General features: G+C 51.2%; 1 protein-coding gene across 5 annotated transcripts in view; it reads left to right on the top strand.

Annotated features, from left to right (window-relative positions):
* The window catches only part of WDFY3 (WD repeat and FYVE domain containing 3), a 103,046-nt gene that overhangs the window by 13,485 nt on the left and 63,675 nt on the right, over positions 1-25,886 (top strand). For 4 of the 5 annotated variants that reach the window (XM_068165708.1, XM_068165710.1, XM_068165709.1 and 1 more), the window contains exons 2-9: positions 560-654; positions 10,886-11,096; positions 17,140-17,263; positions 20,952-21,061; positions 21,982-22,143; positions 22,730-22,922; positions 24,565-24,751; positions 25,310-25,476. In XM_068165708.1, the coding sequence (XP_068021809.1) occupies positions 10,917-11,096; positions 17,140-17,263; positions 20,952-21,061; positions 21,982-22,143; positions 22,730-22,922; positions 24,565-24,751; positions 25,310-25,476 (1,123 nt within the window). In that variant the 5' untranslated portion in view covers positions 560-654; positions 10,886-10,916. The remainder of the gene's footprint in view (positions 1-559; positions 655-10,885; positions 11,097-17,139; positions 17,264-20,951; positions 21,062-21,981; positions 22,144-22,729; positions 22,923-24,564; positions 24,752-25,309; positions 25,477-25,886) is intronic. The other variant, XM_068165712.1, reaches the window with a different exon arrangement.

Raw genomic sequence — 25,886 nt, forward strand, 5'->3', positions numbered from 1 at the left:
GTCCCTTCCACCCCAAACCAGTCTCTGATTCCATGGGTTTATGGAGTTGTGCTGGAGTGAGCTTCTCTTTGGTGCCCTGTGCCATGTGAGTCCACTTACCAATTCCAAGAGACTGGTTTTATAACTGAGGAAAGGGGCAGGAGATGCAGGGCTGGAGCAGGCAAGGTGTGTTCAGGAGCTTTGGTTGCTCAGCTGGGCTGGGCTCAGCTCAGGTCTTCCTCTGCTGTAGTGGTGAGCAATCAGCTGGCTCCTCAGAGGGCTGCTGCTGGTCACAGGCTGGCAGGGCACTAATTAGTGGGCCTGCATTTTGTGGCAGCTCTGCCAGCAGTTGAGGTGCCCTCGCTGAGGATGGGTTCATGGGGATGGTGATGCTCACTTAAGCTTAATGCTGCCTGTCAGTTCCTCCTTTGCTGCAGCCCCTGCTCCAGGAGCTGTTTCAGAGGTTTGTGGCAGATGCAGCTGTCACAGGAGGGACTGCTCTTGCCTTTCCAAACAGCAGAGCTTTGGGGGGGTTATTGTCACTTCTGTATCCTGACCTTTCCCCTTTTGCTTTGCCTAGCAAAGGGACAGCCTGGGTGCTGAAGAGAAGCCTCGGCAAGGAATGGGCCCTGCTCTCTTGAAGCTGTCTGCCTTGCTCCCAGGAATGCTCTAGAGGTTAGTGACAGAGAGAGACTGCCTCCTGGGCTGTAATTGGCACAGCCCAGTCAATCCTGTGGGAAGCAGCTCCTGTGTCTGTCACAGAAACAGGGGCAGGGTGTGGGTGGTTAACAAAAGGGAGGGCTTTGTGTGTCTGGGTAGATGTAGGATTGTGTTTGGCTGGAGCAAGCCAGTTCTGGGACATGGAGCTGTTGGAGAGGATCCAGAGCAAGGGCACACAGATGATCAGAGGGCTGGAGAAGCTCCCCTATGGGGACAGGCTGGGGGAGCTGGGGCTGTTCAGCCTGGAGAGGAGAAGGCTGCAGAGATATGTCAGAGCAGCCTGCCAGTACCTGAAGGGGCTGCAGGAGAGCTGGGGAGGGACTTCTGACAATGGCTTGGAGTGACAGAAGGAGGGACAATGGCTTTGAGGTGGCAGAGGGGAGATAGAGAGTGGAGATGGGGAAGAAATTCTTTGCAGTGAGGGTGGTGGGACACTGGAGCAGGTTGCCCAGGGAGGTTGTGGATGCCCTGGAGCTGTTCAGGGCCAGGTTGGATGAGGCCTTGAGCAAGCTGGGCTGGTGGGAGGTGTCCCTGCCCATGGCAGGGGGGATAGTGCTGGGTGATCTTTGGGGTCTCTTCCAATCCACCCCAATCTGTGCAAAGCAGAGCAAATTGTGTGGGGTGATGTGTGCTCAGAGCCAAGCTGTATTCCACTGGGACGTTTTCATTGCTTGGTTACAAACCAGAAGGTGAGAGTGGTGCTGAGAGCTGCTGGCTGTAAGGAGAGCTGCTGGTTGTGATGCAGGAGGTGTAATTCCTGGCTCTTTCTGGAGTTATCCAAGCCTCTCAAGCTGTACTCTGAGAGAGGACTCCTCCTGCCCTGCAGCAGCTCAGGCTGGGCTAGGTCCATGCTGTACCCACACAAAGGTGACATTATCTCCACTGCTGCCTCCAGTGAGCTGTGTTTTGGGTTCCTCTCCCTGTGTCTGTGCCTTATCTACAGGGCTGCTTGCTGTCAGTCTGGTGCTTTTTTTCCCTTCACAGTAGCCACATGGTCCTGTTATGACTATTATGGGCTACAAGAGGCTGCTCCTTGCAAGGAGAATGTTCAGTCTGGTTTACTTTCACATTTCTTGTGAAGCTAAAGAGGATTAAGTGGATTTATCACCCAATGGATTTCTTCTCAAGTAGTGAAGGGGAAAAAAACCTGCTCTTGACTGTCACATTCAGCAAAGGCTTTGCTCAGGAAAAGGACATTCAACAAATGGTGCTGGGGAGCAGGAGGGAAGAGGAAGAGGTAGGCATGTTGCATTCCATAGGAAAGGGAACTGCCCATGGTAAAAGTGAGTGTCCATAGGATTAGTCTGCAATCTGTTAGAGCTAGAGAAGTGTTGTATGGGATGTCTAGTCTGTGCTAGCCTGCTTTCACAGCACAGGTGTGTGTGGTCTGGCAGCTGAAGGGCAGTGGCCAGGCCTGGCTGGGACACCCTTTAATACACAGACCCTTTGGGAGCTCAAAGTAAAGTAACACCACCCTGGAAACAAATGCTGCAGCATGTTGCAGACAGAGGAGGTGAAGAGGTGAGCCAGTGGGAAAAGAGCTGTCAGGTGCTGGTTCTAACATACTCTGTTAGTGGAGAATGGGAGAAGAGGAAGGGCTCTTTTCCCTCTCCTCTCCGAACCTCACCTCTCCTCTCCTTGCTCTCCCTCTTGTCTCAGTAAAAGCAGTTTGCAGCAGGCTGTTAGTGCAAGGCTGTTTTGTCAGTCTGTGAAGCCTGTCTGTTAGTCTCATGAGCTGAAGTCCCTTTACTTCCATAGGAAGTGCTTCCCTGGCCCTTCATCCATCCTGTTCTTCCAGTTCTGAGGACATGCAGGGACTGGCAGAGCTCATTAGCCTGGCTTTAGCACTGCTGTGGTTGTGTTCCTTCAGCCCTGAGCCTGTTGCTGCTGTGTTTCATTCACTTGGGGGCTCCATGGGGCTGTGTTGAGTGTCTGTCTGTGGTGTGACTTCCCTGCAGCCAGGTGGGTGACTGTACAAGTGATGGTGCAGTTCATAAGCACATGGAAGGTAAAGAGGTAAGGAAAGAAGCAATCAACAGGGCTTTGTCAGGAGGGAATTGCATCACACTGATTTGTTTGCTGCCTTGACACAGGGATTGGATTGCTGCATAAGGGGAGGGAATGGTTAGAAGTGGCACAACTTGAAGTGTGTATAGGTCTGAGGGAAAGGGCCTCAGGCTGCACCAGGGAGCATTGGCTGTGAGGTGAAACTTCTTCCCTGCAAGGGGTCTCAAAGCCTGGCCCAGGCTGCCCTGGGAGCTGCTTGAATCCCCACCCCTGGAGGGGTTTCAGCAAGGCAGAGATGTGGTGCTGAGGGCCATGGTTTAGCCGCAGCCTTGGCAGAGCTAGAGAAGGGTTGGTCTGGGTGACCCAAAAGGGTTCTCTATTCTGTGTCTTTTCAAAGGTTACACATGTCATGGTTTCCTTAGAGCTCAGTACTGCAGCAGCAAACCCTGCTAAGAGATGCTGCTGGGGGGCAGTCAGCAGTGGTTTGAGCTCACCTGGGACAGCATTTGAAGCAGGCTTCCTTGCTTGCTTGCTGTGCCTCCAGTTGTCTTCAATGGCCTCCATGACTTAGCTGATGCAGTGGAGTCTGCTTACAAAATGTGCAGGGATGTCATGTGGGGAGTAGAGCTGTGGGCACCAAAGGTTTCTGTGAAGGTGTTTGGCTGTGATTGGAGCAAGCTGAGTCCTTGGCCTGACTGCCCAGTGGTTGGTTGTTACACCACAGTAACCCTGCCTAGAGAACCACAGTGGATGGAGCTGGCTGAGCTGCCTGACCTCTTCCAGCACCCTTTTGTTTGTGATACTTCCCTGTCCTTCAGTAAATTACAGCACTGAAACCTAGCACTTGAGTGGAAGTGGGTGTTACCTTAATAAATGGTGTTTCTGGATTTGAGCTGTTGAGCTGAGGTACACACAGCTGGGACCTGCAGGAGAGCTGGAGAGAGACCTTCTGCAGAGGCATGGAGTGACAGGACGAGGGGGAAAGGCATCAGCCTGGGAGAAACTGGGCTGAGATGAGAGGTGAGAAAGAAATTCTTCTGCATGAGGATGGTGAGGCACTGTAAGAGGCTGCCCAGAGAAGCTGTGGAGGCTCCAGTCCCGGCAGTGTTTGGTCAGGTTGGATGGGGCCTTGATGCAGTAGGTCATGGTGGGGGGGTTGGAGCTGGCTGATCTTTAAGGTCCCTGCCAACCCAAACCTGTGCTAAATGACAGTGTGCAGTGTCTGTACTGCCAGTGACACTGCAGCACACTTGATTCACACTCACTGGCTGGTGTTGCTTGTTGTTAGAGATGTTTGTTTTCCCTCCAGCAGGGAGGGCTGGTTCCTTGGGGTGTGTGTTGTGTGTACCCAGGGGGAGGATGGGCACAAATTCTGCTTCAGCAGTGATGCTCTGCTGTGTGGCTGTTCAGGCATTGTTCTGGGATAAGTGCAGTTAAAAGCAGTGAGCATTGCAGTCACCTGAGCAGCCCTCTGGGGCAGCAGGAGAGGTTTCTTCAGAGAGCTGCAGTTTCAGTCCTAATTTGATTTACTTTGGCTGCTCCTGGAGAAAGGGCCAGGTGGAGTGGTGAGCTGCAGTGTGTGAGTAACCAGTCATTGTGGAAGGGTTTCCTTGGGAAACCCCAGCACTTTGGAGTGGCTGTTATTAAAACACAGCAGCTGGCAGTGTGGCTCTGCACCAGGGGCTCCACAGTGTCTGGTGCTGTGCAGGAGGGCAGCCCTGCGAGCTGCCACAGGGTACAGTGGGGGAAAGGGAATGAAACCCAAAGCAGAACTCGAAGGGTTAGGCAGCTCCAGGCTGCAGCTGTGTAGGTTTGGCTAAGAAGGGTTTCTTGCCCTGCTTTTGCTTTTCCAGAGCAGCTAGTTCTATTCTACCAGAAATGCTGGCAAAGTTTCCTTTCTAGGAGATAAGGAGAGCAGGAGAAAAGCTTCTTCCCAATGACTTTATGAGCTGCAGCAGATCCTCCTGCCCCGCAGTGCCTGTGCTGCAGACCAGGCTCTGCACACCACTGTGGTCCTGCTGCTGCTCCTCTCATCTTGCTTGATTTTCTTGGGCAGCTCTGTCTGTTCCTGTGGCCTGGGTTTGTAAGGAGGAATCCCTTCCCTTCAGCTTCCTTCCTCCCCTGCCCCACGTCCCCAGGCTCGCTGGGAGGGCCCAGCTGCAGCCCACAATCAGCCCAGCCTGGTGCTGGTACAGCTGGCGCTGGGCGCTGGCGGCGCAAAGCTCGGGCTGGCCGCCTGACTGCCAGCAGGATGTTTACTGCCCAGGGGCTGGCACTGGCTTGTGGGCAGAGGAGCTTGGCATCTCCTGCTAGACATATCTTACACAGAGAAGACTGCAAAGCTAAGATGCTTGTGCTGAACTTCAAGAATTCAAGGTAGGATGAGACCTAACTGCACACAAACTTCTCTTCTCTCTTTGCATGGCTCCTTCCCCCCCTGGACTAACGTTTAATGACATGATTAGCTTCTGTCAAGTTGTGCTGCTTGCTGTCAGCCTCTGCTGGAGTTGTGCTGGATCTTGGAAAGAGAAACTGAACCAAATGAGAAGCTGAAGTTTAGTAAACACAGCCACGTCTTGGCTACTTCACTGAGTGTAGCTCTGCGGTCCCCTGTGCTCAGGGTGTTTGCTGCACAGGAGTCAGTGAAACATGGGCAGATGAACATTTGCCATTCAGCCTGAGGATGCAAATCAGACTTGCAGAATCAAGCTGAAGTGATCTTAGTTCAGCATGTGTGCAGCTGTCAGCCTACAGCTAATGTGTGCCTGCTCTCAAGCCTGGGAGCTCTGCTGTGCAGTGAGTGTGCTGCTGACTTTTTAGACAGTGTTCCTGGAAGGCTACCAGAGCTGGGAGGCTCTTACCATACTCAAATAGCTACCTGCTGCTCTCTGAGGCCTATTGGCTTATTTGCCAGCTAGCAGGGCTGTCCAGGTGGGAGGTTCAGGTTCACACTAACCTGGTGAGTGTTCTGTTTATCAGGTGTGCAGACTGAGGACGTTGCAGACCAGAGCTTCTGTTCTCCCAGGCGGAGGTTGTTAAGTTACTAGACACAATATGCCTTACAGTGAGTGCTCCACAAAGAGTCAGTGGAGAAACTTACCCTGTTTTGTGGTTATCTGTGTGCCTGGGCTCCAGCCAGCCTGGCCTTTCCTCTGCTTGCCAGGATGCTTGCACTGCAGAGCTTTTGATCTCCTCAGCTGCCCAGTCTCTCTGGTGAGCAGTGTCTTCTGTGCTCCAGGAGGGAGGGCAGGAGTTGTGCACCCAGAACTAAGTCAGGCTTTGCTGCAGTCAGGGCTGGATTGCCAGCTTGAGACCACACTGCAACAGGTCAAAGGAGTGGAAAAAATGCCAGTGTGGAATGATTGCCCAAGCAGAGCAAATGGTTTCTGGGAGCCTGACTGTCTAGGAGAGAGCCACCTGCGTGTGCTGAGGCAGGTCCCTCCCTCCTGCAGGAGCCTCTGCACAGCCACTGCTTTGATCCTTGCTGCAGCCAGTGGTTAGGGTGAATGAAACATGGCAGGGGTTGTCTGGAGCAGCCACTCCTCAGCTCCTAGAGCAGAAAGGCTTCTTTTACACAGCCAAAGTTGTGTTTGGTCCCCAGCCCTGCACCAGCAGTAGATTTCTGTCCTGCACAAATGATTTAAAGCCTTCTGACATTAATGTTCCTTTCTGCCCTCCAACTTCAGGAAGTGCCATGGAGCACAGTCTGAGGCATGGGATTTCAGACTTCCCTCATGGCTAGCAAAGCCAAACTGGTTCTTGGAGATCATATCTGTGTTTGTGCAGATGGGGTGATTAAAGACTTTGGATTGAAGCTCCCAGGTGAAGCTGTGCAGAACCCAGCAGTGTGGATTTGGATAGCCCTAGGGCTGGACTGTATCTCTTGCTCTTGTGAGGAGAGGAAGGACAGGTAACCCAAAGGTGAGCTGTTCTGCACCCCTTAGATGTTGAAGAAGTATTTCACAGAGTGGTCTGGGTTGGAAGGGACCTCCAAAGGTCACCCAGTCCAACCTCACCTGCACTCAGCAGGGACATCCTCCACTGGATCAGGTTGCCCAGAGCCCTCTCCAGCCTCACCTTGAATATCTCCAGGGATGGAGCCTCAAGCACCTCCCTGGGCAACCTGTTCCAGTGTTCCAGCAGCCTCCTGGTGCAGAACTTGTTCCTCACATCCAATCTAAATCTGCTCTGCTCTAGCTTAAAGCCATTGCCTCTCATCCTTCCCTGCAGGCCTTTGCAAACAGTCCCTCTGCAGCCTTCCTGTAGCCCCCTTCAGGTCCTGGCAGGCTGCTATTAGGTCTCCCTGGAGCCTCTCTTCTCCAGGCTGAACACCCACAGCTCCCTCAGCCTGTCCTTGTAGCAGAGGTGTTCCAACCCCCTGAGCATCCTCATGGCCTCCTCTGGACCTGCTCCATCATTTATTACATTCTGTTTGGCTTCTGAGATGTGGAAGTGACTTGTGGAATTGCCCTGGCCTTTTCCAAAAGCCACTTTTAAACCAGGTGGGGAGGATGCATCTCTCCAGGTGCTTCCAAAAGCAGAGTCACCTCTGGCTTCTTGGTGGCATGTGCCAGCTTAAGGCAAAATGAGAGGGCCTGGAAAGGCTCTTGAAAGATCATCTGGTCCAACCCCCCTGCCAGAGCAAGATCACCTAGAGCAGGTCACACAGGAACACATCCAGGTGGGTTTTGAACATCTCCAGAGAGGGAGACTCCAAGAATCTGTCTTTTACTTTAGTAGGAAAAGAGCAAGAGTGAAAAATGCCCAGGCAGAAACCTTAAATGAGTGTGTGGTCAGGGGAAGAAAGGCCTCTGAGCTTCCTAGCAGTTGGCTCTGTGGGCACTTGGCTAGCAGTTTATTACTGAGGTGAAAAATGGGAGTCCTTAAATCTTGTTAAAGGCTTGCTTGCAGAGGAGCAGTGCTGGGAATTGTTTGTGCTGGTGACAGAGACTAATGTCTGCTAAATAAAGATTAGGAAGCAGCCTGGAGCCCCAGGTCACAACTCTAGATGCTGTGTGGACAGTTTTGCTCCTGCTAGGAAAAGGCAGCATGTGTGCTTGCTCTTCTTTGCTCACTCTCAAACTGACTGGAGCTCCTTCCTCTCTGGTAGAGCTGGCAGCTGTGAGCCCCAGCCAGCACAGCTATGAGAAAGGAGTTTAGTCACACCCTGCCCCTCCATGTGTCCTTAGTGCTTGCTGACTGCAGTTCTTGCTGCTTCCCTGAAGAGCAAGGTTGAAGCAGGCTCTTCAGTGGCAAGGGCAGGGTGGGTGGTGGGTCTGCACCCGAGAGCTTGAAGTTGCCTGTGTTTTCCTGTGCAGAAATAGAAGGAGGCAAATGGGTACAGCTTGGGCTGTGGTTTGGTTAAGCCCCAGATGCCTTCAGCTGTGGTAGGATTTAATGTTTTGGTTTATAGGCTTTGGACTTGGGAGGTGGCAGGAGAAATGTTTGTAGCTTCTCAATATTTTATTACAGAATCACAGAATGGTAGAGGTTGGAAGGGAGCAGGATCTCCTAGGGTGGTCTGCACAGGAATCCTTCCAGGTGGGCTTTGAAAGTCTCCAGAGAAGGAAGCTCCACAACCCCCTGAGCAGCCTGCTCCAGGGCTCTGTCACCCTCACTGTAAAGAAGTTTCTCCTCATACTGAGGTGAAACCTCCTGCCTCCCAGTTTGCATCCATTATTCCTTGCCTTATTGCTGTGCACCACTGAAGAGAGATTGGCCCTCTCCAAAGGCCTGGAAGTGATGGTGGGAAATAAGATGTGGTTGTTGGGGAAAGAATTAGAAGATGCAGTGGTGGAGCTGCCTGCACCAGTAAGTCAGGAGTGAAAAGCAGTGCTTTGTTATTGAAACAGTTAAGTTCATTTTCATTTGGGCTCAGACCTGTGCCTTTAGTGAGACAGCTCCCCTCCAGCCCTGCAGCACAGGGCAGAAGGATCACTCTTAGTTCCTTGGTGTCCTTTTTCACTGACTACAAACCATTCATCTTCAAGAGGGTCCAAGCCACAGGAAATCTACTCTTAGCAGCACTTGCTGTTCTGTGTCATTATCACCAGTAGCTGCTGGGAAATCAACCTAGAAAGAGGAGGGATGGGCTGTGGTTTACAGCTGGACCTTCCTCTCTAACCCCTTCAGGTTTTCATGTTGAAGCAGTCCAATTCTTTGTTTGCAGGGATGTCAATCACTGAGGTCAAGCTGAGCATGAGAGCAGCACTGCTGATGTTGCACCTGACACAAGGATTGTCTGTAACTATTCCTGTGTCGAGCTCAGAGAACAGGACAAACATCCTGAGTTAGGAGAGCATCCTCTCCCTCTCCTCTTGGCCCCCAGAATTCTCCCCTCCTTCCCTTCTCCTTGTTTGGAGAGATGCTAAAGCAAAAGCTGACTGCCCTGAGTTCTCCAGCCTGGACACTGCCTGTGGACTGCCAGAGCTGGCTGTCAGCATCTCTGCAGCTTGAGAAACAAAGCAGTGTTTCACTGGGCTGGCTCTGCCCTTGCATTTGTCTCTAAAAGGGAAGGTGTAGCTTGCAGGTGATAACATGAGGTTCCTGCAGGCAAGCTCTAAACTGCTTCAGAGCAAAGGAACCAAAAGCCACAGCCCTGCAGTAACCCTGCAGCCTTGCCAAGCCCTGCCTGCCTGTCTGCCTTCCCAAGCTGCTGATGTCTCCCTGCTGGGATGGCTTCTTAGTGGCATGGTTGCTGGTTTCACCAGATGACCAGCTGTTTGAAAAGAGGAAAACTGAATCCAGCAGCAGGCACTTTTCTCCCTGGCTTGGCTCCAGGCCCTGTCTCACAGCACCCGGCGATGCTCCCCAGAGGAGTGTGTGCCAGTGCAGTCCAGCAGCAGCACAGCTTCCTTCTGCAGGGTCTCTTTGTGTGTCAGAGCTGGTTCATGGCTGGGGGAGGATAGGAGGAAACAGTTGTGTTCCTCATTTCCCTTCCTGCTGATGTTTTTGCCTCCAAAGGGAATTTACTATTCCTGTTGAGTTCTAAGGACACATGGCTGTGTATCCAGCCTGGAGCAGATCCTTAGTGGTTCTTCTGAAAACCAGAAACTGTCCTTTCTAAGAGTGCCTGCAGGGGGTTGGACTAGGTGACCTCTAGAGATCCTTTCCAACCTAAAGCATCCTGTGAATCTGTATTGGTGATCATCTCCAGAGCCAATGACATGGGCAGGGAAGCTCAGCATCAGGACAAGTAGCAGGCTTGTGGAGGGAGACATCACTGATGGTGAGGTACTGTGGCTACAAGACTTGTCTTGAATTTCCTTCTCACAGCCTCCCAGAATGCCAGGCCAGAAGGGACCCCAAGCATCATCTGCTCCAACCTTTGTAGGGCACACAGTAGAGCTGAAATGAGCTGGCCCAGCAGCCTGTCAAGCTGAGTCTTAGAACTGGCCAACAGAGTGGACTCCACTGCTTCTCCTGGGAGATGATTCCAATGTCCAGCTGTTCTCATGGGGAAACATTGCCTTCTGGAGTGCCATGGGGATCTCCCCAGCAGTAACTTGGCCCCATCACCCCTGTTCCTGAGCTAGCTGGAGGTGTGCAGTGGAGTCCCATTAGAATCTGCAAAGGAAGCAAAGCATTCCTACCTTGCTGCTCAGCTGCTGATGGAACAGCAGTACAGTGCCTGGAGAAACCCTTGTGACTGTAATTACCAAGCAGCTAATTACCTGGCTGCTTATTTAAATAACAGCCTTTGGAGCCAGTGCACAACTTGGACCTATAGTAGCTGCTGTGAAAATCAGTGTGTTTCCTGAGCCTTTGCTTCTCCCCTGACAAGTGGTTTGGTAGCTCCAGCAGTAGCTGTGCACTGCCATCCCCTCACCAGGGTCGTGGTCACCCCTGTGTGCCATGCTTCCCACCCTCTCTGCCTGGGAGCTTCCTCAGGTGCTGGGATTTTATGCAACACAATTTGTGATCAGTGACTGTGCCAGTGGAGAAGGGAAGACCAAAAGATGTCATCTCTCTGGACTTCTGTAAAGCCTTTGGTGCAGCTGCCTGCAGCGTGCTGCTCTGAGCTGGAGAGATGAGGCTCGGGTGGGCGCAGTGTCCGGCGGGCAAGCGACTGCTGGGGTGCTGCTGGTCAGCTTCTACCACTCTGACACTGAGAGGATTTGCTGGGGTAATGCCTCCCAAGCTGTTGCACTGAGGAAGCTTGTTTTTCCTTTCTGAACAGGGTAGAAGGGAGCTCCCAGAAGCCAGCCAAGATGAACATGGTGAAGAGGATCATGGGCCGGCCGCGGCAGGAGGAGTGCAGCCCGCAGGACAACGCGCTGGGCCTGATGCACCTGCGCCGCCTCTTCACCGAGCTCTGCCACCCCCCCCGGCACATGACCCAGAAGGAGCAGGAGGAGAAGCTCTACATGATGCTGCCAGTCTTCAACAGGGTGAGCTGAGCATGCTCTGCCAGAGGCCTGTTCTCTGTCTGGATGACTGCACAGGGCTAGGATTCCCAAGACCTTTGGTTCCAGTGCCACAAAGGCCTTTCTTCTGGTGGCATCTCTTTGGTTTCCCCTTCTCCTGCCATAGTGGTGTGTGAGTGGGCAGAGCTGCCCCTGGGCATCTCCTTCTCCTGCCACTTTGCTGCAGTGTAGACCACAGCTGCAGGTAGGCTGTCCCTGTGTGTTTCTGCAGAGCTTGCTGTTCTGCACAGCTGTGTGATTGCCAACCTAAACTTACTCTTGGCTAGTCTGTACCTACTTGTTCCTGTGTCTTTGAGCCATTGCTCCTCATCCTGTCACTACAGTCTTTATCAAAAGTCCCTCCCCAGCTCTCCTGCAGCCCCCTTCAGGTACTGGCAGGCTGCTCTGAGGTGTCCCTGCAGCCTTCTCTTCTCCAGGCTGAACAGTCCCAACTCTCTCAGCCTATCCCCCAGGGAAGGTTCTCCAGCCCTCTGATCATCTCTGTGGCCTCCTCTGAACGCCTTCCAACAGTTCCATGTCCTTCTTTTGCTGGAGGCACCAGAACTGGATGCAGTACTCCAGGTGGGGTCTCACCAGAGCCAGAGCAGGAGAGAATCAGTTCCCTCATCCTGCTGCTCACACTTGTGTTGCCCTAGGTCTTACTCCTGCTTCCTGGTAAGCTGTTGTGTGAGCTTGGGAGAAGTGAGCTCAGCTCATCTGCTTTCTCCTTCCTTCATCTGCCTGGCTTCCATGGCTTTCCTGTTTGTTATGACAGGTTAGCACAATGGAATCTGAATCTCCTGAACGCTGTTTCAATGCAGCTAAGCTTAGGAATCTCCCTCTGCTGGTTACAGGTGGCTGATGCTGCTGAAAAAGAGCTGCTTCAGTACTTGGCTGTCATCTGCAGGTGGAGAAGGCCTTTTTCCTGGCCTTTGTGGTGGTTCCCAGCAGTGGGATTGTACCTGTGGAAATGGCAGGCAGTGATGTAACTGGGACTGAGAATAACTGCAACACTGTGTTCTATTTCTGTGTAGCTGTCTGTCCTTGCACTTGGGTTCAGCTTCAGAGGTGCAAAAGAACAGCTAAGTTCCAATTTCTCTGTTTCTCCCTCTTCTATTCCCCCTCTTTTTTCTGGATACCTTTTTTTGCACCACCACTTGCTGGCTTTGTCCTGATGCTTGGTCCTTCCACCTGACCCTGCTGCAGCCTGGTTGTAGTGATCACTCACCTTTGCTATTCATAGATTCCTAGAATCACAGATTGGGTTGGGTTGGAAGGGACCTTAAAGGTCACCAAGTTCCAAGCCCCTGCTATGGGCAGGGACACCTCCCACTAGCTCAGCTTGCTCAAGGCCTCATCCAGCCTGGCCTTGAACACCCCCAGGGAGGGAGCATCCACAACCTCTCATGGCAACCTGTTCAGTGTCTCCCCATCCTCACTCTCCAGAATTCCTTCCTAATCTCCAATGTCAATTTCCCCTCCTCAAGCTTCAACCCATCCCCTCTTGTCCTAGCTCCCCAAGCCCTTGTAAAACATCCCTACCCAGCTTTCTTCTAGGTCCCTTTCAGGTACTGGAAGGCTGCTCTAAGATCTCCCTGGAGCCTTCTTTCCTCCATCTGAAGGAATGCATCCTGGCTGCTCTCTCCTCCCAGCTCCCACTATTTCCCTTCTTCATCACAGTTCTTTTCCTTCCACAGGTTTCCCCTCTCCCTTGTCTGTTCTGTACAGAGTCCATCAAAGTTTGGGGATGGACTCTTGCTCCTTCTCTGAATTTTGGGACCTCTTTTGTTCCCTTCTTTACTGAGATGAACTTAATGCTGAAGAGAGACATTCCTCTGTGTTTGAATGTTGTGCTTTTAGCTCCTACCTGCAGCTGTGTCTCTTCCTCTCCCCTCTTCCCTCCTTGTTTGGTTTTAACACTGCTCTCCTCACTCTGTTTTCATTCTGACCTCCTTGGAGTCTCCCTGCTGGCCACAAGCACAGGCTGTTGCCAGATGATGTCACTCCAGTTTCCAAGCCCTGTAAAACGTGACTTGGAGCCTGGCACACTGAGGGAGTGTGCATTGTTGGTGCTCTCTCCCTTCCTTTCTTGCAGTCCTTGGTAACCTTCAGCAGTCACCAACCAGCTCTTAGTGCAGCTCAAACAAAAGTGAGCTCCCTTGGCCTGTCAGGTCTCATCTGTCCCTGTTGCAAGGGTTTTCTTCTCTTCATCTCACATAGATGCATTCTTGGCTTCCTCTGTTCAAGCAGCTCAGCAGGTGTGATGTCATTTATTTCTCTTTCCACAGTTCACCTTTTTAAGGTTCCTGATTAATGCCACCAGCTTCTCTGGGGCCTGCATGCAGAGTGTACTGTGGTTTCCTTGGCTTCTCTAGTTTTGAGTCTTGTGGAGTGTCAAGCTGGTCATAGGGCTGGGGAACCTTCCCTATGGGACAGGCTGGGAGAGCTGGGGCTGTTCAGCCTGGAGAAGAGAAGGCTGCAGAGTGTGAGGGTGGTGAGAGACTGGCACAGGTTTGCCAGGGAGCTTGTGAATGCTCCCTCCCTGGAGGTGTTCAAGGCCAGGCTGGTCTAGTGGAAGGTGTCCCTGCCCATGGCAGGGTGTTGGCACTGGATGATCTTTCAGGTCTCATCCAACTCAAGCTGTTCCATGATTCTGTCTGCTGGGGATTTATTTTCATTCCTCTCTTGAGAGGTATCTGAGGTTTTGTAGGAAATGCAGTTCCATTTTCTTCTTGATATTGTGAGGCTTGTTGACCAGCAAAGCCACTGAAGCACTCCTAACTTCAGCTTCCATGCCCAGCGTGGTTCCAGCGTGCTGTAGCCTGCAGCACCTCGCCAGTTTGGGGAAGGAATGGCTTTACAGAGCAGTGCTGTCTCCTCCCTGCTCAGGGAGGCTTATGAAATGATGAATTGCATATTAATGAAAAGCTACATGGGTGCATAATTAACAAAAGATTGGCCTTGTGGAAGGGGACTCAAAGGGCTCCTTTGAGTGCAGTGCTGTGCTGTGCTGGCATGGGCAGTGATGCTTCTGCAATGTATAAACCAGTGCTGGAGTGCTGGAGAGGCTGCTTTGGAGCAAGTGCTCCATTGTTTGTCTTGAGCCTTGCTTTACCTGCTCAGAAAGATGATCTACTGGTGAAATGTTCCATGTGCTGCTGCTGGTTGTTACTGCAACCTCTAGGCAGTGTGCATCAACAGCCAGTGCAGTGCAAAGCTGCCTCATCACAAAGCAGCTCACCTCAGCCAACCTTTCACTGGAACTCTGAGCTCTCTGCATTTCCTGGGACCAGCTGACAACTCAGAGCATGATCAGGACAAGGTGCCAGGACCATGAGTTTTTCCCATCCCTTGGTGTGAGTAAAGAATGAAACAGTTAATGATGGTGAGATGCTCTGCCAGTGTGCATCCTGCTGTGGATAACCATGCCTAGATTGTACCAGTGAACATACAAGCCTCCAGTCCCTCTGCCCTTGTAGCCTGGTGGAGGTTAGAGGCTCTGGGGTGGACTGGGAGCTGACACAGCTGCAGGAGGAGGCCTTGTGAAGGGTTTAGGGCAGTTTGGAGCACAGAATCACAGAATGGTAGGGTTGGAAGGGACCTCTGAGGATCTTCCAGTCCAACCTCCCTGCCAAAGCAGGATCACTTAAAACAGGTCACACAGGAACATGTCCAGGAGGGCCTTGAAGGTCAGCAGAGATGGAGACTCCACAACCTCTCTGGGCAGCCTGCTCCAGGGCTCTGCTGCCCTCACAGTAAAGAAATTCCTCCTCCTGTTGAGATGGAGCTTCCAGGGGTCAAGTTTGAGTCTGTTACCTCCTGTCCTGTTACTGGGCACCACTGGCCCCCAGACTCTTCTTCCTGACACCCACCCCTTAGGTACTTGTAGGCACTGATGAGATCCCCCATCAGCCTCCTCTTCTCCAGACCCAGCAGCCCCAAGCTCTCTCACCTGTGCCCATCTGAGAGATGTTCCAGTCCGCTCAGCACCTCAGGGGCCCTGTGCTGGACTCTCTCTGGTAGCTCTTTCTCCTTGAGCTGGGGAGCCCAGAGCTGGACACAGTACCCACGTGAGGCCTCAGCAGCATGGAGCAAGTGGGGTGGCAAACCTGTATTGTCTGCACTGGGAAGGTTACATGCTCTGTCATCCCAAAGAGGGGTGTTTATCCTGGACTGCTGAAAATAGTCAACTGCCTGCAGTGTCTGGGCTCCTGTTTGTATTTATTGATAACAGTGCTTGACATGTCCTGCAGGAGAACTGCTTCATCCTTTTCTTCTGTGAAAAAAATGTTTTTATTGTGAGGAAACAGAGTGTTCAAACTCAGTGTTGTATTTCTGGCTCCATTGCATCAGGGCTTTGCAATGTGAGTAGGCAGGAAAAAGTATTTTGGGCTGTTCTGTAAGATGCCAGAGAACTGATACCAAAGGGGAGTAAGAAGTCAGACAAAGGTTGTTCTGTCTGCTGCCTTTTGAAGTCTGCTTCAGTAACTTTGGGGTTGCAAGGTAAGTCAGTACCAGAAGCACTGCATCCTCCTTGGCTGCAGTGTTGGGGGTTTCACTGATGTCCCTTGACTGCAGAGTGACCTCAGTGGCCTGTGTCAGCTGCCAGCTGTGGTGCTGGAGCTGGCTCACCCCGGGACGGAGCCCAGCTGTTGAGTCCCAATCAACTTACTGCAGGAGATCACATCCTCTCTCTGAGAGGCAGCTGGAGCACCTTGAGCTAAACTTGGACTGGATAAGTACTGGGAGCTGTTGTGCTTCCTGGCTCCTGGTGACACCCCTGCCAGGAGGGAGAAAAATGTAACTGAGCAGAGGTGTTGAGACCCTTGTGGTTGTTATCAGCATTGACACAAGTGGTGACAGCAGCGTTCAGGTGGCATGCTCTGCTGGATAACAAACTGCCTGGTTCTACTGGGCCTGTTTCAGTGCAAGGCTTACAGCAGAAGTGTGGGTGGAGACTCCTTTTTGTGTGCAGCCCTGAATGGGAAGCAAGCTCCCCCCAGCCAGCTAACCCATACTGCGATCCCCTCGTGTCCACAGCTCAGTGCGTACCAGAGGCTGAATGCACTGCTGCCTCAGAAGTGGGGCTGTTGGGGGATTAAGCAGGAAGGATAAGTTATGAGAATGAAATGGCAATTTAGGGGGAAAAAAATACAATCCTTAGTAACTGCTGTGGTTGTGTTCAGGTGGATCTCCAGAGAGGAGAACAAGGCCTTAGGATGGCATCCACATGGGAGGCCTCCTGGTATGGTCACCTGATCAAGGGAAGGCTTGCCAGGGCAGTTCTGCTTCCTAGTGCCCTCTCTGAGGCTTCACACATGTTCTGTATGTGCAGTTTACTCCTCTGGCATGTTTAGCTCCAGAAGATAGTAAAGAAGTTGCTCTTACAAGCAGAACTCCTGTTAGAACTTGCTCTGGTACCCAGTCTTTGCCCCAGTGTTCATAGATTCACAGAATGGGTTGGGTTGGAAGGGACCTTAAAGTTCATCCAGTTCCAGCCCCCTGCCATGGGCAGGGACACCTCCCACCAGCCCAGGTTCGAGGCCTCTTCCAACCTGGCCTTGAACACCTCCAGGGAGGGGACATCCACAGTCTCCCTGAGCAACCTGTTGCTGTGTCTCCCCACCCTCACTGTCAAGAATTTCTTGTCTCCAGTCTCCGTCTCCCCTCCTCAAGCTTCAATCCATTCCCTCCCTGTTTATCACTACCAGCCCTTGTAAACTGCTGTGCAGCCTCAGTCCTTTGGAGCTCTGGGGGGGTTGTCTTGCAAGAAACCTTGTCATTCCCTTCCTCCCTTACTCATTAGATCTTGCCTCCCTGAATGATGGCTTAATTCCAGCTACAAGTACATCTTGGGTTATGAGCTGGGGAAGCCAGCAGAGGGATGGATGCCTCAGGAAAACAAATCCTTGGGATCTCCACTGGACTCTCCAAAGCTTCACTTTCTTTGTAAAGGGAGGAGGTGCTGCATAGTGATCCCTGTAAATGGGATGGCTTCTTGATGCAGCCCTGTTTTCTTCTCTTTCAGGTGTTTGGGAATGCTCCTCCAAGTACAATGACAGAGAAATTTTCTGACCTGCTGCAGTTTACTACCCAAGTGTCACGGCTGATGGTGACCGAGATCCGGCGGAGGGCATCAAATAAGTCCACAGGTACTGCTCGTGGGGGGCACGAGGCTGGCCTTTGTGAGGGGTGCACCAGTCAGAGTGCTCTGAGCTGCCACCCACAGCAGCTGTGCAGGCTCAGAAATGAAGGCTCTGCAGCAGAAATGTCTTGTCTCCCATTTCTTTGGGCTGAGGCAGAGAGGAGGAGGAGGCTGGAGCTTTCCTCCTTGGGTCATGGAGTTAGGGACTTGGCTGGGAGAGCCTGGGGTATGGAGGAAGCTGAATTCCATCAAACCTGACAACACATCAAAAAGAGGGAAGTTGTATCATCTCCCAGTAGGAGGAGACTCAGAGCATGCCTGTGGACAGCTGCTGGGTTGTGCTTGAGGTGTCTGGTGGTGGTGTTTTATCCCTCAGACAGGTTAACATCCCCAAAACATGCAGTTTTAATTAGCCATTGCCCTGGAAGATAGTAAGATGTGAAATTACAGCAAATCCCATGTTAAGACCAGCACCACTAGAAGAATGTTAGGGGACCCCTCTGTTTCCTCTCTCTATTCAGTGTCTGGGTGGGATTTGGTCCTGTTGAGCCCCGAGTGTGTCAGAGCCTGAGCCGTGTGGGGAGCTGCGTGAGCGAGGACGACACGCCATGAAGCCCTTTCATTAGCTTTCCTCTCTGCTTTCCTCTTCTGCAAAGGAATGCTTCCAAGGAGTATCAAGTTTCTGTCTAGCAGAGAATTTTAAGATCTGTGTTGGCTTCTCAGTTTGGATTTGGTGGTAAATAAGGAAATAGCAGGCTGGAAAAGGCTGTGCAGATGCTTACGCATGAAGGCAGGAGTCACAAACTGCAATTACGATTTCTTTCCGTTTCAAGGGGAGTAAGTAGCAGGGAAACACTCCAGATGACTAACAGATAGCCCAGACAAAGCCTCTGCTGGGGGGTGAGCAGGCACTAAATGTGTTTTCCTTGGCTATTTGGGCAAGATGAGTGTCCAACAGCCATGCTGGCAGGGTGGTGGTGTTCATCTGAGCTGCTTTGCTGGGGAGCACCTGCCAGGCCTGCTGCTCTGAAGGCTTCTGCCCATTGTGGTGTGTTTAAGCCATACCTCTGCTTGTTGCTCCAGACAATCCAGTTATCATCCTTGACACTTCACAAGTCACAGGTAGTTTTTATTGTTGGTGAGTTTGGGGTTTTCTTGTGTTCTGCCCCAGCTGGAAACCTAACCACAAGGATTGCAAGGACACTTTGATGCTCTTCTGAGCTTTACTTTAGTGAATGCCAGTGGAAAGCAGTTACAGAATCATGGAATGGCTTGAGTTGGGAGGGACTTTAAAGATCATCTAGTTCCAGCTGCCCCTGCCATGGGCTGGGATACCTTCCACTAAACCACATCCAGCCTGGTCTTAAGCACTTCCAGGGATGAGGCATCCACAACCCCTCTGAGCAACCTGTTCCAGTGTCTCACCACCCTCATAGTAAGGAACTTCTCTTGTCCAATGTAAATCTCCCCTGCTTTAGTTTAAGAGCAGCCCTTGTCCTGTCACCACAGGCCCATGTGAGCTGCATCTCAAGCACTTCCAATGGCAGACTGACAGCTGCCACAACTTATTGTGTTAGGATCTAGATACTCTTGGCAGCACAGGGAGGTTCTGAAAGGGCCCCCTGATGATGGGCAGTCCTGCAACTTGGAAGAGCCTTCCACACTCAGAGTGTGAGTAAGTGGTTGTGGGGACAGCCTGTGGAAGCTGTGCAGAAGAGCAGAAGGTTGAGAACTGGAGCACTTTAACCTCTCCAAGGCCAAGTTTTGGGTTTGTTTTTGTGATTTCCTGAGTGCTGGACCCTGTACATCACTGCTTAGAGCACATTTGGCATTCAGTTCACTCCTCTCTGCCTTCACTGAGTTCAGCCAACCTTCTGTGTGTGTATTGCTGTTTGTTTAATGCTAAATTTGTTTCACCACACCTCTAGGCTGCTCAGCTAATCCTCCTACCTCCAGAAACAACATCTGCAGTCACTGTTCCTGCCCTCTGTATGCTTGGGGTGGTTTGGGCTGGGGGTTTGGGGTTTGGTTTGTTAGGGTTTTGTTTGGTTGATTTCCCTCCTTCACTCCAAATGCTTTTCACTTCTTCAGGCACTTTTCTGCCAGATTTGCTGCAAGGCTATCATTGTGTCATCTTCAAACCACTTTGGGAGATCAAACTGATAAAGCTCCTTCATCAGAATGTATACCCACTGCAGCAAACCACAGCAGTGGTTGGGGTTTGGCCTCCCACAATGCTACCTTTTCATTCTTTGCAGAACTCCCCTGCTCTGCAGACTCTGCCTTCAGTGCTGATGTTCACTGCAGTGTATCAGCAGAGCCATGTTTTATCTTGGATACATAGGAGTGTAATTTGGGCTCGATCTTAGCTGTAGACAGCAATGAGCTCTCCCCTGAGCCTCCTCGTCTCCAGGCTAACCATCCCCAGCTCCCTCAGCCTCTCCTCACAGGGCTCCCCAGCCTCATTGCCCTTCTCTGGGCACAGGACTCCAGGTGTGGCCTAACCAGTGCTGAGCACAGGGCAGGATGACCTCCCTGCTCCTGCTGGCCACACTGCTCCTGATGCAGGCCAGGATGCCATTGGCCTTCTTGGCCACCTGGCCACACTGCTGGCTCATGTTCAGCTGCTGCCTACTGGTACCTCCAGGTCTCTCTCTGCCTGGCTGCTCTCAGCCACTCTGTCCCCAGCCTGTGGCACTGCCTGGGGTTGCTGTGGGCAAAGTGCAGCCCCTGGCACTTGGGCTTGTTAAATCTCATGCCTTTAAAAAGGTGACTTGAGCAGGTAGAAGAAATAAATGAAGAGCAGTATGATGATAGACATTAATCTGAGATGATGGTGCTATCAAAGCTGCTTAGAGCAGATGACAAGAGAACTTCTCCCTGCACTTAGCATGCTGTCTGTGTTTTAGGTACTGCTTAATTAAGACTGACATCTTTGAAGCTGCTATTTATAGTCTGCCATGGCTCTGCCTTTGGGGATGCCAGTAGCATGACAACTTTTTCAGAAGCATCTATTTAACCCCTGAGTCACACCTTCAAAGATGACTAGAAGGGGAAATGGCCTGAAATTGTGCCAGGAGAGGTTTAGGTTGGTGATCAGGAAAAATGTGCTTGCTGCAGGAGTGGTCAGGCACTGGCACAGGCTGCCCAGGGAGGTGGTGGAGTCCCCAGGCCTGGAGATGTTCAAGAAACTTATGGCCATGGCACTTGGAGTCCTGGTTTAGTGGCCATGGTGGTGTTGGGTTGATGGTTGGATGCAGTGATCTTTAGAAGTCTTTTACAGCCCAAACAGTTCTATGATTCTGTAAGAGTTTCTCTTCCATGGGTGGCTTTTGGAACCTGTGTCCAAAGGAGTCTGCACACAGCCTGCTTGGTAGCAGGAACTGTCTGGGCTCCTGCTGATCATTGCCTTCCCTGTTTGCATTGAAACCATTGTTACTGAAACCTCTCTGCTGGTTTCAAGGGTGATGCATGCCCTAAAAATGGACTTTCTGCAGCCTTGCTGGTGTCAGAGCCAAGTGTATGGGAGAGTGGAATGTGTCTGGAGAGAGGAGCCCAGACCTTGTCCCCTCCTCGAGTGCTGCTGCGGAGGTGGAGCCCGCCTCAGCTCCCAGGACTGCTGAGAGGATGTGTTGCCTTCTGTGGCCTGTCCAACTGAATTCTTATGCTGCATTTTTAACCTCTGCCCCCTCCAGAGGCTGCAAGTCGTGCCATAGTCCAGTTTCTGGAGGTCAATCAAAGCGAAGAAGCAAGTAGAGGTTGGATGCTGCTCACCACAATCAATTTACTGGCTTCATCAGGACAGGTTAGTCTTAAACAGCAAGGCTCAAAATAAACTGCTGTGGGAGAGACAAAAGCAAGGGCATGGACATGCTTTAAAATGTGTGTCACTGCATTCTGCTTTCTCCATCAAGGGACTTTCTGTTACACTGGCACAGAACCTCTGTGCTTCAGCTCCTGGTGGTTTCACTCGCCTTAAAAAATTAATCATGATTGTGGGACTTGAACTGCTGATGTTCTCTTGAATTATGCACCCCATTTGTGGTGTTCCTCAAAAGCTTCTCTTGCATGCTGCTGCTTACTGCCCTGTGAGAGGCATGCCCCACACACACATACACTGCTCCAGCTTTGAACTTGGGCTGCACTTTCAAGGAGGGCAGTGGCAGCTGAGAGAAGCCAAGGCAGGAGCAGTGAGGTAGCACTGGGAGTCCTTGCTGCCCTCCCTTGGGGAGCCCAGCTCTGCCAGTGTACCAGACAGCTCTTTGTTTTCCAGCTCTGCTCTGCCTCTCTGCTCCAGCACATCATCTCATCTGTTTAGGATGTCACTGCCTTCCATCTCAACTTGTCTTTCTTCTACTGTGGCTTTCATGTTTTCTGCTACCTTGCTCCTTATGCCTGCTTGTAACAGCTAGCTAACGAGGGCTTGGCTGAAGGCCTTGTGAGCAACTTGGGAGCTTCTGCTGGCAGAGCTTGTCAGGTTTTGTTTGTCCTGTGCACTGACTGCTCCAAACTGTGGCTCTTAGATGCTGTTGTCATGCAAGTAAGTTCTGGTCCTATTTTTAGGTAGGCATTCAAGAATAGAAGGTGAATCCACACTGCCCTGTGGACACCTCACCAGCAGCATGAGGAAGAAGAATCAGCCTTGGAGTCAACTGCACTCTAGGAGCCTGACTGAGGACAGTGGTGTGCTGAACTGTTGTTTCCTTTTTCTGTTTTTCCCCCTAGAAAACTGTGGACTGCATGACTACTATGTCAGTGCCTTCCACACTTGTGAAATGTCTCTATCTGTTTTTTGACCTTCCACATGTGCCTGAGGTAGTTGGAGGAGCACAGAATGAGCTACCTCTCGCAGAGCGCAGAGCGTTGCTACAGAAAGTCTTTGTACAGGTAAGGAAGGTAAAACAGGTCCTGGGGTTTGTAAATGCTTCAGCTGGGGGCAGTCCACAAACTTTTCACTTCAAGCAGGTTTTGCTCTTCCTTGGCTCTTCACAAGCTGATGGCTGAGAGTAAGGTGGATTTGCCTGCAGGTTGTATTTCAAGTCTCCCTGTGGGTTTTGTCCTTGGCAAAAATCTCCTTCACAAGACCAGCTGCTTAAAAGGAGCAACCTGTGGACTGTTGTTCTGGTTTGATCTAACTGGCCCTACCAGTCTTTGGTATCTTGGGCCATTATTGATTGAAGTGGACCTCACTATGGTAGAGTAGAGGGGGAGGAGAGCCTTCCTTCACCTGCTGGCCACACTCTTAGTGCTCCCCAGGATCCCCTGGGCCTTCTTGGCTACAAGAAGCCAAAGAGATTTCAACTCTGCTGCTAAGTTTTTGTGAGACATTTAAAACTTGGCTCCAGGTGAAAAGACAGAAGCAGGATGCAGAGGGAGAGCAGCACAGGTAACTGGGGATAAGAAGGAGAGCTTCTCAGTGTAGGCAGCAGTAGCAGCGCTTAGGGTACTGATGATGTGATGTTTCATGTTGCAGATCCTAGTGAAGTTGTGCAGTTTTGTGTCCCCAGCGGAAGAGTTGGCCCAAAAGGATGACCTCCAGCTTCTCTTCAGTGCAATAACCTCCTGGTGCCCTCCCTACAACCTGCCTTGGAGGAAGAGTGCAGGGGAAGTGCTGATGACCATATCGCGCCACGGCCTTAGCGTCAACGTGGTGAAGTACATCCATGGTACCTGTCTCTTCCAGGGCTGTTGATTGTCTGGCCTGCTTCTCCAAGAGGTGTTTTGGTTACCAAATAGGCATAAAAATAATAGCTTGAGGAAAGCTTCCAGACTTTTTGTTTGGATCTGTAGTTATTTATGGGTAGGTGACATTTCAGAGCACTTGTGTAGTGAGGGAGGTGTTTGTAGCTGAGTCTTCCTCACCCACACTTCATTTTCTCACTGAAGGACTATAGAGTTTGCCCTCCTGTTTCAGTGGAGCTGCTGGTGACCAAAAGGATAGGCTTTCTGTAACTTCACTAGCTGCCTGTCCTGGAAAACATTCCCTGGGAAGGTGGACAGCTCTGTAACTCTTGCTGTGAGCAGTAATTCTTGCTGGGAGTTAGCTGGCTTTGGTCCTGCATTTGAGCTGGTAGCAGCAGCCCCTTGTGGAGATGCAGGACGAGCTGGAAATGCCCTGTTGGCAGTTTGTCTGAGAACCACTCTAGCTGGCAATACATTGTGGAGATGTCCAAGGAAGCCTCAGGAGGAGGAACCAGCTCCATGTGTTCTGCTGACGCAGACTGAGCTATTAGCAGCCTAGGAAAGCTGCTCCCTGTAGTACATACTGGGGAGAGCTAATTGGAGTGTGCTGGGAGAAGATTATTTCATCCAGACATCATGCTTTGGCAGAAAGAGTTGGCAAGCCCTGGACCAGGCTGCCCAGGGAGGTGGTGGAGTCCCCACCCCTGTGGATGTGGTGCTGAGGGCTGTGGTTTTGGGGCAGTGGCTTAGCATCAGTGGTGGGGTTGTGAGCTCTAGGTGAGCATTTGGACTTGAGGATTTCAAAGGTCTCTTCCAACTTCAAAGGTCTATGGTTCTGTGAAGAAGCTAAGTGAGGCTGCAGCTGTAACCACCACTGCCAGACTCAAGGTCTCTCCCAACCACTAATGTTCTGTGATGCTGTGACAGGAGGCTCTCCAGGACGTCAGGGGTGGTGTACCCTGGGAACAGCAAAGTCTGTGAAATAGTGGCACTAGGAGGTGTTCAGGGAAACCTGGTACATGGGCACAGGAGCACATGAGTGTGAACCTCTGATCCTGATTGATGCAATAGTCAGCTGACTTCTGCTGCTGTGCTCCAGCCCAGCTTCCCTGCAGGGTCTCCACTCCAAGGGTGTTGTCACCAGGGGGCCTCTCCTTCACCTGGCTGAGACCCAAGCCTGTGTCCCAAGGAGACAGTTTCTCAGTGCTAGTAGCTTCTCAAGAACTCTCTTTGATCAGGATTTAGCAGGCAGCAGGTGTGCCAGCCAAAGAAAAGCTAACCAGAGCATCACTAAGATGACTCTCTACAGTTGCCATATTTGTTTCTTTATTCTGCTGAGTTTTCCAGGCAAACTTTGTAATCAAAAACCCTCTTTGCCTACACAGTCTCCTCCTTAGAAGCCAAAGGGTTATGAAAGGGAGAAAGTGTTGGCAAAAGGAGGTTAGGGGTGGGATCCCAAGCCACTTGAGAATCCTTTGTGTGCTCTGATGTGAAATGCTCTGTGATTTTCAGCATTGTGATAGGAGATAGTTAACTCACAGCTGCTTTATTGCCATGAGTCTTAAACCAGGGGAGTTTTGTTGTGGTGGGTTTTTTCTGTGATCTGTTCCTTGTGATTCTTTTCAGAGAAGGAATGTTTGTCCACCTGTGTGCAGAACATGCAGCAGTCTGATGACCTCTCACCCCTAGAAATAGTTGAGATGTTTGCTGGACTTTCTTGTTTTCTCAAAGACTCCAGTGATGTATCCCAAACATTGTTGGATGATTTTAGGATATGGCAAGGATACAACTTCCTCTGTGACCTCCTCCTCAGGTATGCAGATGTGCTTGAAGGAATGCAGGCAGGTCTCTGAATGTCCTCAAGGATGGGGCCTCCACCCCATCCCTGGGCACTCAGTGTCTCACCACTCTCATTGTGCAGAACTTCCTCCTGATGTCCGACTTCAACCTGCCCTGCTCCAGTTTCAAACCATTGCCCCTTGTCCTATCACTAGAAGGCCTTTTAAACAGTCCCTCCCCAGCCTTCTTCTAGGTCCTCTTCAGACATTGAAATGCAGCTCTGAAGTTTCCCCAAAGCCTTCTCCTCTGCAGGCTTGAGCAGACCCAACTCTCTCAGCCTGTCCTCATCTTTGTTGAGTTCAAGGATTGAGTGATGAGGTGAATTTCTCTGGCAAACAAATGTGTGCTCTCCTAAAGCCAGTCATCTCTGACTGGCTGCATGGGGAGAAATATGAACAGAGAGTAGCTAAGATACTGCAGGAGCAGATCAGTGAAAGTGTGGTCTTTAATGGAGCAAAATGGAACTGATACTGAAGTGCTTTGGGTTGGAGTCAACCAGTGCTGTTAACTTCATCTGTTGCATTTTATTTAGATTAGAACAGGCAAAAGAGGCTGAATCTAAGGATGCTTTGAAGGACTTAGTTAATTTGATAACATCCTTAACAACATATGGTGTCAATGAGTTAAAGCCAGCTGGTGTTACCACGGGAGTTCCTTTCCTGCTACCTGGATTTGCAGTCCCACAGCCTGCAGGCAAGGGTGAGTCTCTGCTTTCTTTGTCCCTCTGTTTGTTATCTTTGTTGGGTTGGGTTTTAATGTTTGTTTGTTTAAACAAAATACAGAGAATCTGCATGCCACACAAAGCATTTGCAAAAGACTCTTACAGAATCTTAGTAGAAGAACTTACCAGCTGCTTGGTTCTGCTGGCCTCAGCGCTGCTGTTCTGAGGTTGCTCTGTACATGCTGCACCCCCTCGAAGTCTTTCTTGTAGTTAGGGGCCCAAAACTGAACCAAGCATTCAAAGTGCAGCCCCACTAGTGCTGAGTCCAGAGTGTTAGCCACACTGTTACTGATCCAGGCCAGGATGCTGCTGGCCTCCTTGGCCACCTCAGGCACCCCCTGGCTCATCTTCAGCTGGTAGTCAGCCAGCACCCGCAGGTCCTTTTCTA

This window comes from Melanerpes formicivorus, unplaced genomic scaffold, assembly GCF_026170545.1.
Source record: "Melanerpes formicivorus ecotype bairdi unplaced genomic scaffold, bMelFor1.0.p_v2 SCAF_92, whole genome shotgun sequence".
Classification (NCBI taxonomy): domain Eukaryota; kingdom Metazoa; phylum Chordata; class Aves; order Piciformes; family Picidae; genus Melanerpes; species Melanerpes formicivorus.